The 12,544-nt window shown below is 43.6% G+C and overlaps 2 protein-coding genes across 7 annotated transcripts in view; both read left to right on the plus strand.

Annotated features, from left to right (window-relative positions):
- The window catches only part of LOC121645098 (zinc finger protein 420-like), a 1,096,702-nt gene that overhangs the window by 829,870 nt on the left and 254,288 nt on the right, over nt 1–12,544 (plus strand). The window lies entirely within an intron of this gene.
- Nucleotides 1–12,544, plus strand: part of rasal2 (RAS protein activator like 2) — a 93,343-nt gene that overhangs the window by 43,355 nt on the left and 37,444 nt on the right. Inside the window, exons 1-2 of one of the 6 annotated variants that reach the window (XM_041993399.1) lie at nt 10,769–10,794; nt 10,931–10,955. The exons of 4 other annotated variants lie outside the window; for them this stretch is intronic. In XM_041993399.1, coding sequence (XP_041849333.1) covers nt 10,931–10,955 — 25 coding nt within the window. In that variant the 5' untranslated portion in view covers nt 10,769–10,794. Of the gene's footprint in view, nt 1–4,439; nt 4,550–10,768; nt 10,795–10,930; nt 10,956–12,544 lie in introns of those variants that run through there. One more of the 6 variants, XM_041993400.1, reaches the window with a different exon arrangement.

Genomic DNA, 12,544 nt, shown 5'->3' on the forward strand with positions numbered 1-12,544 from the left:
GGTTCTGGATCAGTCCAACTGGGACATTCGGAGGTTCTGTCTGAGTTTCAGTTGTCTGGTGCTGATGACCGTCAGCGGATCAGGTGTGTGTGTTGCTGTTCAGGTGGACATGGCTGTGGATGGTGTGACTGTCGCCTGGTTTTGTTGGTGGCGTGTTGGACGGTGTCTCGGTGTGTCCTCCTCAGACAGCAGGTGGACGTTCCCGCTGACATAATGAGGTGTTCGTGTGCAGCCTGTAATTTGGACGCTTTGTGTGGGAACGTCAGCTCTGAGAGGGAATGTCTGAGGACAAAGCCTCCAGTGTCCGTTCCTCCATCCGGCTGACCCCGCCGGCCCCCGTGGGGCGCCTGAGCCGAGGAGATTCCCACCCAGAGCTGCAGGGGTCCACGCCAGGATGAACTGGACTGGGCCAGCGTTCAGTATTCAGGAGGTTTTGACTCGGGCCTCGGGGTCATTGATGAGGTTATTGATCCGTTTCAAGACCCAGCTCAGCTCCTAATAAAGGAGCGCCTTCATTCCCTGACCTCCTCACCCCCCCTCACCCAGCAGACGGGGGAGGGGGGTTATTTATATGTTAATCTGCCCACACAAACAGGCCTCCAGCAACCATTTTAAACAGGAATATTTCTGGACTAGTTCAGTTTTACAGTCTTTTCCACTGGTTTCAGACAGGAATCATACTGGGTTTGATGGTTTCAATCCTGCTGGTGCTGGTTCTGTGTTGGACTCGCTGTTTTTGTTTGCTTAGAGTGTAATCCTGGATTTAAACCAGTTTTAACAGGATTTATACTGGACTTATTCTGGATTAACAGACGTTGTTAATACTTTGTTTCTGCAGCAGTTAAACTGAATTTATTCTGTTTACTTTTTATACGTTTTATTTATTGAACATTGGAAAATGACATGGAGATGGCCGTTTCACAGTCCACTCAAGACTGAAAGATGCATAAATACAAAACAGATACATAGACAATAAACCATAGAACAGAATCCAGATTACAATTAGCTGTACTTGCAGATCCAGAATGGGTTAAATTGGGAACAAAAAGAAAGAAAAAGGGAGTTGATGAGAGCTCTATTATCGGTGTTATTGGTTTCCATCCAGACCTGTTTAACTTTGTTTCTCCATTAGTTTCATACTATAGGACTTGTTGTTAAAATCACTTTCTTTGCTATGGTGAGCAGAATTGTTGGTTAATATGATGTCCAGTTTCTGTCTGACAGATCCTTGGAGAATGTCCTCTGTGTCAACAGAGTCAGTACCCTAAACTCTCTGTAATTCTTTGTAGACACATTTCCAGACATTTCTGACCTTTAGACAGAACCAGAATATGAGTGAAGTGCATCACCAGCCCACATTTCCTCCAGCATAGATTAGACATTTTACTATATAAGGGGGAAAAAAAATGCTGTTAAAATGGCACATCTTCCCCTTCCAGTCAAATTCCCTCCACTGGACAGAGGTGGGTAGTTTACATTTACTTGAGTAACTTTTTGTAAAAAGAAAGTGATAATATATTGAAGAAGTTTATTTCCTTTTGAACTGTTGAAATTTTATACATCCATCACATGATGTTCTGGGTTTATTCAGGATCTTTTCTGGGTTTATTCTGGATCTGTTCTGGGTTTATTCTGGATCTTTTCTGGGTTTATTCTGGATCTTTTCTGGGTTTATTCTGGATCTTTTTTGGGTTTATTCTGGATCTTTTCTGGGTTTATTATGGATTTGTTCTGGGTTTATTATGGATCTTTTCTGGATTTATTCTGGATCTGTTCTGGGTTTATTCTGGATCTTTTCTGGGTTTATTCAGGATCTGTTCTGGGTTTATTATGGATCTTTTCTGGGTTTATTCTGGATCTATTCTGGGTTTATTCTGGATCTATTCTGGCATTAAATGGTTTGAACTGAACCAATACTGAATGAATTCGTCACTGATTTCATTCTGATTTTGTTGTCTAATTCTGGATTTGTACTTTTTACTTCATGAGGTTTTGATTGCTGAGTTCAAACCAGTTTAAACTAGGTTGATACTGGATCTCTAACTGCTTTAAACTGGTTTAGTGCTGGTTCATCTTTCAATCTGTGCTGGTTTCTGATGTTTTTTCCCAGACTCCTGCAGCAGGATGAACGTTAACTTAAATTTCAGGATGTTTCTGAATGTGTTGGAGGTGAAATCTTGTGAAAACCTCAGAGCCTCTCTATAATCTTCCTCCTCATCTTCATCAGCTTTGTCAGCAGCTCTTGTGTCATCTCAGTCCACCACTGTGGGTTCAGTGTGATTACACCTTTCACCGGCTGCTGTCTTGGTTGGAAGACTTCTGTTAGCTTTAGCCACAGTTAGCTGTGAGGCCTCCAAAGTTACACTTTCTAAACAAGACATCTGAAAATAGAAACATCATCTGAGATCTGAGTTTACTTTAGTCCACATGTTAATTTTTATGACCTGGAACTGGACCGTCCCTGAGCTCGTCGGCTCCACTGCTGACCAGACGGATGCAGCAGAATTATATGAGTTTGTCTCAGACCCAACAAGTTTTATCACGTCGGCTTTGGTGGTGTCTGTGATTCTGCTAGAAAACAAACAACCAACCAACCACAGCATTCCTGCACCTCGGCTTTGTCCAAACCAGCCACACAGGCTGTGATCCGGACTCAGGAGTGGTAATGGTCTCTCAGTGGAGGCTGTTGATATTGTTGATCACGGATGTCACTATTATAGATGTTCTTGGTACCATTATTGTCAGAAAAATAATCCTGATTATTCTGCGGGAATTAATTTTCTAACACTAGAAATGTGTGACATCACATCAACACTCCTTATAGGTCTTTAAGTTTTTTTTTATCTTTTGACGCCAACATAACAAATAGTAGAACAACAAAGTAAATCTGCTCTGCTGTGTGCAGAATAAACACATCCTGCATATTAACTCTGGATTTCTCTCTAAGAAACGGATGAGAAGGCTGCAGGACCTCTACCTGGACTTGGGAGGCTTCTTTCTGGAAATTACATTATAAAAATGATTTTTAACATTTCTTTAGAAACAAAAGAAACACATCCAGCTAGCTTTGACTTCCAGCTGTGATTTAGCTGAATAACTGCTGTTTGACACATAAATATTACTGGACCAGTGAAATAAAGAAACTAGATCACATATCTGGAACTAAATATGCCTTCTACAACAGACCAAGTCAATTACGTTTGAACAGCTAAACTATTCATCAAAAACTATTTGAGCCTATTTCAGTTTTTCTCCTCCAAATAACGTAAGGCTCAGTTAATGCTGCTGAACACGACATGTCGCTGTGAGTCCAGCCAGAGTCCTTCGTAATTACTAAAATGACTCATGGCTTTAAATGTCTGTGTTACGTTGGTTAAATATTACCATCATTTAACCAGTTACTGAAGATTTCTCTTTACTTTGTGCTACAAAGCTCCTGGTTATCCTGCAGGAAATGAAACATGTTGGATGGTTTTTCCTTCTTTATGTCCTTTTTTTTATCCTGTCCAGTCCAGCATCATGACAGCAGAATGATGGTCTGGCTGCCATGTCGCACTGAACACATTTACTCTGCCAAGAGGAGCCTTTTGGATATGGGCCTCCTTTTAAACGTTATTCTTTATTATTATTATATTATTATTTTATAAATATGTTTTTTGCCAATTCTGCTTATAACCCCTGGACCGAACCAGAGAAACAGCAGAAGGAAAAAGGTTGATAGAAGAGAAATAAGAAGAGAAACGATAGAAAAGGGGAGAACAACACAAAAGGTAGAAAACAAACCAGAACAACTGCAATCAAAGCTAAACAGAGAAAGTAAACAGCTGTTACACCTGGAAAGAAGCAGGAAACATCCTGAAGGCTTCTAGAAAACACAACAGACAATCATCAGGAGCACCTGCAGGAAGAAAAACTGTAAAAACCATGAACATCAACATACAACAGCAACTAGTTTATGTGTGTGTGTCTGCATGTGTCTGTGTGCAGACACATACACACCAGCCCAACCCATTCTACCCCACAACCTGTTCCACAACTCAAAAACACTCGCCCCAAAACCCTCTTGATGAGGAATCTGTTTTTCTTTCTTTCTTTTTTTATTAGAAAATTGGAATAAATGATTGCTTTTAGATTTGAACATGTCTGTTTTCACTTTTTATTTAAAACTGTTTTCTGTAAGTATTTTCAGAAACTTTAGAAGTATTAAATTAAAGTTTACAATTTCTTTATGTTCAGACCATTTTAATTTTTAACTAGTTTTTACAAATTTCAGGCTTCTCACATTTGTATTCTTGCCGTGTTTTTTTCCATTGAGATTAATATTTTAGTTCCGTTTATTGGTCTTTAAAAATAGTAAATAATAAAATCTGAAGATGAGATGAAGAACAAAATAAAAGGGCCGGAAGTTTCGGGGCGTGACCTTTATTGTGAAGCTGTGACCGGAAGTGTTAGTATGTGTGTGGCGTTGACTTCGTGGAGGGGCTCACGCTGAATGAGTGCGTTGCTCCGGGCGGACATGACGGTATCGCTCCTCTGATGGACCTTCTCGGTGAGTCGGCTTCTCTTCCAACTCTTCGCGGAGTTCCAACGCCGGCAGGCCGGCAGCACGCTGCCCGGCTCGCCGCTCGCTCCTCCGGCTTCACGGGAATCGACACACGCGTGAAGTTGCGAAGTGCTCGCCTGCAGGGACCTGCTGAGAACCAGAACCGAGAATCAGTCGTTCTGGTTTAAACTAAAAGCGGTGTGAGCAGCAGGGCGATCGGTAATCGATCTTAGTGATCAGAACTGGTTTAACTGTTGATTTGATCCGCAGCGGTACTTTATCTAAAGCCAGATCAAACGGAACCAGATCCAGAAACTGGTTTTACTCTCATTCAGGAGTTTTATATGAGGAAGAGGATGATGATGAAGATTTCAACATGTTTCAGATCTGAGATGAAGTTTCAACAGGTCTGATTCCTCCAATCAGAAACGAGCCGTGATGGACCTCACCGCGCATGCTCAGTTACACGAGCTAGAGGTCCCCACAGGATTCTGTTTCATGGATCAGATGAGACAGAAAGATGAAAATCAGGCTTCATTTGTCCGTAATAATGATAGTTTCTACACATTACCAGTGAAACTGATGCTCACCATAAAAAGTTTCAGTAAGCAGGGCTAGTTTATCTGTAAATCAAACTTTATTTATAAAGCACGTTTCATGCTGAAGGCAACACAAAGTGCTTTACTTTACACGCTGTAGCACAATTCAACGACAGGGTGATGCAAGAAGCATAATTTAACATTAAAAACAAAAGAAAGGGAAAAAGAAAGAACACTGAGTTAAAACATGATCAAGTTTAAAAACTCCAGTTTAAAGAACCAGTTCTGGACTGTAAATAAAAACTAGTCCATGCAGCAGAGAACAGGTGGGTCTTTAACCTGGATCTAAATAAACTGTGTTTCAGCTGATCTGAGGCTTTCTGTGAGTTTGTTCCAGACATGTGGAGCATAGAAGCTGAATGCAGCTTCTCCATGTCTGGTTCTGACTCTGGAACTGATAAGAAACTGGATCCAGATGACCTGAGGGTTCTGGTAGGTTCATACTGGGTCAAGAGGTCTCTGATGTATGTTGGTCCTAAACCATTCAGAGCTTTCTAGACCAGCAGCAGAACTTTAAAGTCTATCCTCTGACGGACCGGCAGCCAGTGTAAAGACCTCAGAGCTGGACTGATGTGGTCCACTTTCTTGGTCTTAGTGAGGACTGGAGCAGCAGAGTTCTGGATCAGCTGCAGGTGTCTGACTGATGTTTTAGGTAGAACCTGTAAAAACACTGTTACAATAATCAAGCCGACTAAAGATGGAAGCTGGACTAGTTTTTCCAGGTCCTGCTGACACATCACATCTTTTACCCTTCATATGTTAGGCTGACTTTATAGTTCCCTTAATGTGTTTTTCAAAGTTAAGGTCTGAATCCATGAATACACCAGATTTCTGGCCTGGTTGGTGGTTTTAGGTGTATAGACTGAAGCTTAATCGTTTCTCTTTCACCAAACTCCGTTCAAATCCGTACGAATGTAGTTAAGTCTTGCGTCGTTTTCTGGCACGGTGTTTTATTTTAACTCAAGTTGAAACACAAATCTGGATTTTTTGGTTAAGTCATTTAGTTTATGAGTAGTTTTTTAAACTGGATTTCAGCTTTTGGCTGCATGTTTTCAGAACTTTGTCCAAGAAGAAAAACGTAACTTTCAGCATAGTTCAGTTAAAACAAACTGCAGGTTTGACTGAATCTAAATTCCAGAGTTGCTTTCTGAGCAAACAGCTTTCGGTTCTCCGTACGCCACCAGCTACGTTTGCTTTTCTGTGTTTTTGTAGATTCTTTAAATAACATAAAAACACAGATTTTCTATCAGATTTCATGTTCCCATCCCAACACTGAGGATACAGAGATGAAGCGTGTCCGGGGTTATTCATTCCTCCTGGAAACACGTCTTCAGGTGTCCACCAGTACGTGGTCGTGGTTGTTTTTCTGGATCTCTGGACCAGGTTAACACGCAGCTTCTTTTCTGCTCAGTAAAGTCTGAGGTGACATCTGTGAATGTGCATGGTCGAGCTGGAGGGCTTCATCCTGCGGCTCTATCAGCTGGTGATGGAGGACGGTTCTGGATGCAGGTCCGTCTGAAGGATCAGAGATCTGAACAGAAACATTTTCTCATGTTTTATGGTCTGTTTACAGATAAGAAGTCAGATTCTATGTGTTTTGGTTGGTTTAGTTCTGAGCCAGAACATCTGGAACCAGAATCTTAACACATCAGGTCTGACTTGCTGCTTGAAGTCAAATCACATTTTATTTCTAAATCACTCTTCATGTCTCCGGTACTGAGGGGGACAGAAACAAGATCAGCTGACAGGCTCGTTGTCATGGTAACACATGAAAACATCCTGTAACAGCTGGTGATGTGGAGTCATGTACGCTTTGCATGCCTGTGATTGGCTGACAGGCACGCGGGTTCGTCAGAAGCGATGTGGTCTGGGTTAGATCCACATCAGACCAGCAGGCCCGCACTGAGGTCGGTTCTGGTTCAGGTTTAGTCGAGTGATGTAAATGAATTCAGAGGAATGTGAGGAGGCGTTGGAGCCGGCATGTCCACAGACAGAGCCGGTTTCATTCAGAGAAGGAATTCTTCGGATGTTTGTCGTGAAAGCCGAGCTGTGTGATGCAGCGAGGCGGAGGTGGTTTGTGTTCAGCTGCAACGCCGACGTAAACCAGTTCAGCTCCAGACACACCTGCAAACACACCCTCTGGTCTGTCTGTGTGCTGCTTTGTTTACATGTTGCTTCACCCTGATGAGCTCCGGAGGTTGTTTACAGGTGAGCTCCTCCTGTGGGGCCACTGAGCATGCTCAGAACATGTTTTGTTTTAAGCCACTGTTAAATGCAGCTGAGGCTGCAGCCGGTGTGTGTGTCGGCTCATGTCGTCCACAGAGGAGAAGACACCGCGTCTATAAGAAACATATCATCAGGTTGTAAATAAAGACAAAAGAACTTTATTATCTGTCCCAAGTTGATGGCAGAAATTTGTCTACGGTAAATACAGCAAAATAACACGCTGAAAAGATTAAATCCATTTAAAAGGGAGGTAAAAAATGACAGTAAAAGATAAAATCCGGTGCGGTGGTGGCAGTTTGATGGGTGGTTATATTTTAAAGATGCCCTTTTATGTGTAATTACTAAATTTCTACTTCTCTTTAGATGGATTTTGGTGGTTTAAAAAATGGATGTGTTCAGAACTAAAGCCAATGAGGAAGAAGTTTGTGGCGTAATACCAACAGAAGCCACTAGGGGCCACAGTTTGTCCATCTGGAACAGATAACGCATCCAGTCTTTCGTCTCAGACCTCTATCATTCCAGAAGAAGTTGGTTGAGTGAATCTTTCCTCCCTCTGTAACGTTTCCCTTCCTCCTCCCAACACTGAGGATACGTGTCCGGGGTTATTCATTCCTCCTGGAAACACGTCTTCAGGTGTCCACCAGTACGGAGTCATAGTTGTTTTTCTGGATCTCTGGACCAGGTTAACACACGGCTGCTTTTCTGCTCAGAAAGGTCTGAGGTGACATCTGTGAATCTGCATGGTCGAGCTGGAGGGCTTCATCCTGCGGTTCTATCAGCTGGTGATGGAGGACGGTTCTGGATGCAGGTCCCTCTGAAGGATCAGAGATCTGAGACATTCCTGCATGTTCGGTCCAGCTTAGACTTGCTCCACTGAAATCCTGCAGACTGTTTGGATGGTTTGATTTTTAACGCATCCCTTCAACCCGTCTTTTCTTTCTTTTTTAAACTGCTTAATGATTTTCTTACAAACTGGAGATCTTCTGTCCATCTTTGATCGTCAGACATGACGCTAACTTTGGACTAAAATCATGGTCCAGTCACCTGCTGGAAGTTACGTCATAACACCGTTTCTCTATGAGTCGCGTTAAACTGTCCCGTCCCAGCGTTTTTATTAAATATGCTGCAGCTTGAGTTGTAAACTTGTGTAGATGTTAATGGATGAAGCTGATAAACAAAGCGTCGGGTGGAAGGATCTCAGGTTTCTTTTTTATTTTAGCTTCCAGATGTTCTTTGGTTGGATGACTGATGAGGTTCCAGTCAGCCGCCAGAGGTCTGCAGGTTCAGAGCTCCACCCTGCTGGCTCCGCCTTCCAACACAAAGCTTCCCTTCAGCTGCACGTTGTCTGTTGTTTCTCACATGTTCGGTGTTTCAGCTCCTGAATGAACCGACTGGAACGTCTCAGACATTCCAAGCATTCCCGTCTGATGACGTTGTTCCCTACCACTCATGTCTGCTGAGACACTCCGGCTGTCAGAGCTCCGCCCACATTCAGGGTCAAAGGTGACAGGTGCAGAACACGGGAAAAGTTCTCATGGGAGAAGGGTGGACTGGAAGGACAGTCAGAATATTTAGACCAGAACCAGGATTTAAGAGAACGTGTCCGTTTAATCTGCTGACTGGATGAAGTCCTGATCAGACGGTGAAGGTTGGACGTCAGACACTGTAGAAACGTGTTGGAGTGGATCTGAAAAGAAGACGCAGATGTGAGACGATGTGGACGGAGAAACAGAAAACAGTCCACAGATGTCCCTGCTGTCCGTCAGGTTTGTTCCAGCCTGTGTCTTTAAAACCGGATCAGGAGGATCCGAGACTAGAGGCGGACTTTTACCGGTGTCACAGTCCAGAATGGTGCTGGTCTCCAGTCTGTCCCAGTTTAACTGTGACCCAGTCTCTGAAGGTCAGGATGTCTCTGGTGTAACCACCCAAGCTATTGATTTGACTGAGGCGCCTCTGATTGATGTGTCGTTAGCAGCAGGAGGAGGAGGAGGAGGAGGATGAGGAGGAGGAGGGTGATCACAGAGCTGCTGGCTGTTAGTTTTATCCTCTGGTGTCTAGTTCATCTGGGGATGTGCTGTTTTAAATTTACCTCCTCAGAAGATCAGTTTTGGTCTTCATGAAGACAACCGTCGTGTCCTGTGTGGACTCTGTGTCCAACTTCCAGTTTGAGTGTTTGTTTGATTAAAGTTTGATGTGAACAGAAAACGTGAGAATATTCCTCAGAGACTCAAACAGGAAACCTGGTTGTTTAGTGTGGAAATGAACCCAGTTACTAAATGTCTACAACGTTTTCTCAGATTTGTCAACATGATGTCTGAATTATTTTAGACACAAAATTCCTCCAAGACTCGGTTGGATCCGGAACCTCTCGGTTAATCCTCTCGGTTTATTCTCATGGTTAAAGTTCCTGGTTGATCTTCCCAGTTTATTAGTGATAGCGTGACAGGGCTGCACCGCTCTTTTTTTTTATTGACAGGAGTGAATTGAAGTCCAGAACTTTACTCGTCCAGTGTTTCCACTTTTCTTTTGATTTTAGCTACAAGCTGCCTGCAGGTCTTTCTGAACTTTGTTTTCGGGGGCTGGTCTGTACCTTGGAGGAGGAAGCGCTTTTCATTCGGTTGCTTCTTTGGTCCATGTACCAAAATGTCTTTTGGCCATTGACAGCATCGCGGTTCACAAAGATGAACCAACCTGAGGACCAACTTTTTGATTCAGATTTGGTTTGTGAACTGGAACCAGCGTGGTTCTCTGCCGGTGTGAAAGGACCATTTGTTTACTTGTAATCTTTGGAAAAGGTGCAGCTACATCTGCGTGATTACATGTAGCTACAGTTATGTTTCATTAACTTCTCACTGCTGTTGATGTTGCTGCTAGTCCATTTTTCTCAGTTTGTCTTCCTGTAGGTGCTCCTGATGATTATCTGCTTTGTTTTCCTACAGCGGTCGTAGAATGTTTCCTTTTACACGTGTAGCAGGTGGCTGGTTTCCTTCAGTTTTTATTGTACAGTTGTTGTTGTTTTCTACCTTTTCCTACCTTTCCATCCTTTTCTGCTCTTACTTCCGTTCCTTTCAGCATTAACACTCAGACTCTGACACAGTTAATTTCTGCAGCCCCCAGAGTTGTGTCCCACATCAGGCGGCGGACAGAAACTTATCTGGCAATTATCCTGCAAGTGCAGCGACACATTCATCGCTGGAGGAAGAGGAGAAGAAGAGAGAGATGTTATGATTGAGCTGCTGCAGAAAGAGAGAGAGGAGGAAGAGAAGGAGGAGGATTGATTGAATAAATGCAGTAAAACCTCAGAGAGAGAGAGAGAGGGTTAGAATTACTGCTGAGTGAAGAGAGAGAGGGGGTAGGTGAAGCGAGGCAGAGGAGGAGGAGGAAGAGGAGGAGGATGCAATGCTGAGGAGGAAAAGGCAGGTCGGGGTAAGCCAGAGAGGAGGATGAGGATGGGACGAAGACGGACGTTCGCAGTTTAACCTCATTGGCTGACAGGTGGTGGCTGCTTCGGCCAATCCCGTCTGACCCTGTGTGTGTGTGTGTGTGTGCGTCCTCTCCTCAGATGATGGGGAACAGCTGCGATCGAGGTACCGTCTCTCTCTCCCTCCGTATGTTTCTGTCATGTGACCGACCCGTCATCCCGGCTTCCTGTCGCATGTCGCCTCAACTTTGTGTCTGGTGAAGGAGGAAGAGGAGCAGGAACGGCGCTCTCCTTCATCGCTCCTCCTCCTCCTCCATCAGGGCTGTGTGTGTGCATGAAGTTTGCTTGGCTGCGGCGCTGCATGCAGCTGGAAGCAGATCTCTGCATGCAAACATCATGTCTGCTGCGCTGATGCTGATTGGACGCCTGCGGCGGTCCCGTATCGACCCGGGACCGTTGGTTCTGGCAGCGGCCGGGTTTGATTAGATTAAGCTGCTGATGAAGTTGAGGAGCTCAGCTGACTCACTTCCCTCAGGTTGGTGTTAATGTAGCTCCGAGCTGAGCTCCTGCAGCTGCTGCATATTTAATGGTGTTTAGTTAAAAACGACTCAGCGCAGAAGAAAGCATTCTGGATGATCTGGATCAGGAGTCTGGATGATCTGGATCAGGAGTCTGGATGATCTGGATCAGGATTCTGCATGATCTGGAGCAGGATTCTGGATGATCTGGAGCAGGATTCTGGATGATCTGGATCAGGATTCTGCATGATCTGGATCAGGATTCTGGATTAACCTGGAGCAGGATTCTGCATGATCTGGAGTTCTTGAAAGTCCTACTAAATGGTCTGAGCTTTCAGGACAAGGTCTTTGTTCAGGTCTGGACCAGAACCATAGACGGGACTAGACTAGACCAGACTGTACTAGACTGTGCTAGACCGGACCAGACTGAACTGGACCAAGCTGGTCCTTTTCAGACGTTAAAGTGATGGTTACCATCATTTAATGCCTCAGTAGATGATGACCAATCAGAATTCACCAAGTTTAATGGAAACATAACTTCCTGTTTTTATTCATGTTTCTGTTTTACTGTAAACTGGAGGAAGACGACGATGATGATAAAGAGGATGATGAGGATGGTCAGAATGATAATGATGATGAAGATGGTAATGAGGAGGACGATGATGATGATGATGTCAATGAGGAGAAGGATGATGATAATGATGTAATGATGATGATGATGATGAAGATGGTAATGATGATGATGATGAAGATGGTCTTGTTGATAATGATGATGAAGGTGGTAATGAGGATGATAATGAGGATGGATGTGATGATGAAGATGGTAATGAGGATGATGATGAAGATGGTAATGAAGATGATGATGATGATGTCAATGAGGAGGAGGAGGAGGATGGTGATGAAGGTGGTAATGAGGATGATAATGAGGATGGATGTGATGATGAAGATGGTAATGAGGATGATGATGAAGATGGTAATGAAGATGATGATGATGATGTCAATGAGGAGGAGGAGGAGGATGGTGATGAAGGTGGTAATGAGGAGAATGGTGATGAAGGTAGTAATGAAGACGATGAAGATGGTAATGAGGATGATGATGAAGATGATGATGTCAAGGAGGAGGAGGATGGTGATGAAGGTGGTAATGAGGATGATAATGAGGATGGATGTGATGATGAAGATGTTAATGAGGATGATGATGAAGATGGTAATGAAGATGATGATAATGATGTCAATG

This window comes from Melanotaenia boesemani, chromosome 8 (assembly GCF_017639745.1).
Source record: "Melanotaenia boesemani isolate fMelBoe1 chromosome 8, fMelBoe1.pri, whole genome shotgun sequence".
Lineage (NCBI taxonomy): Eukaryota > Metazoa > Chordata > Actinopteri > Atheriniformes > Melanotaeniidae > Melanotaenia > Melanotaenia boesemani.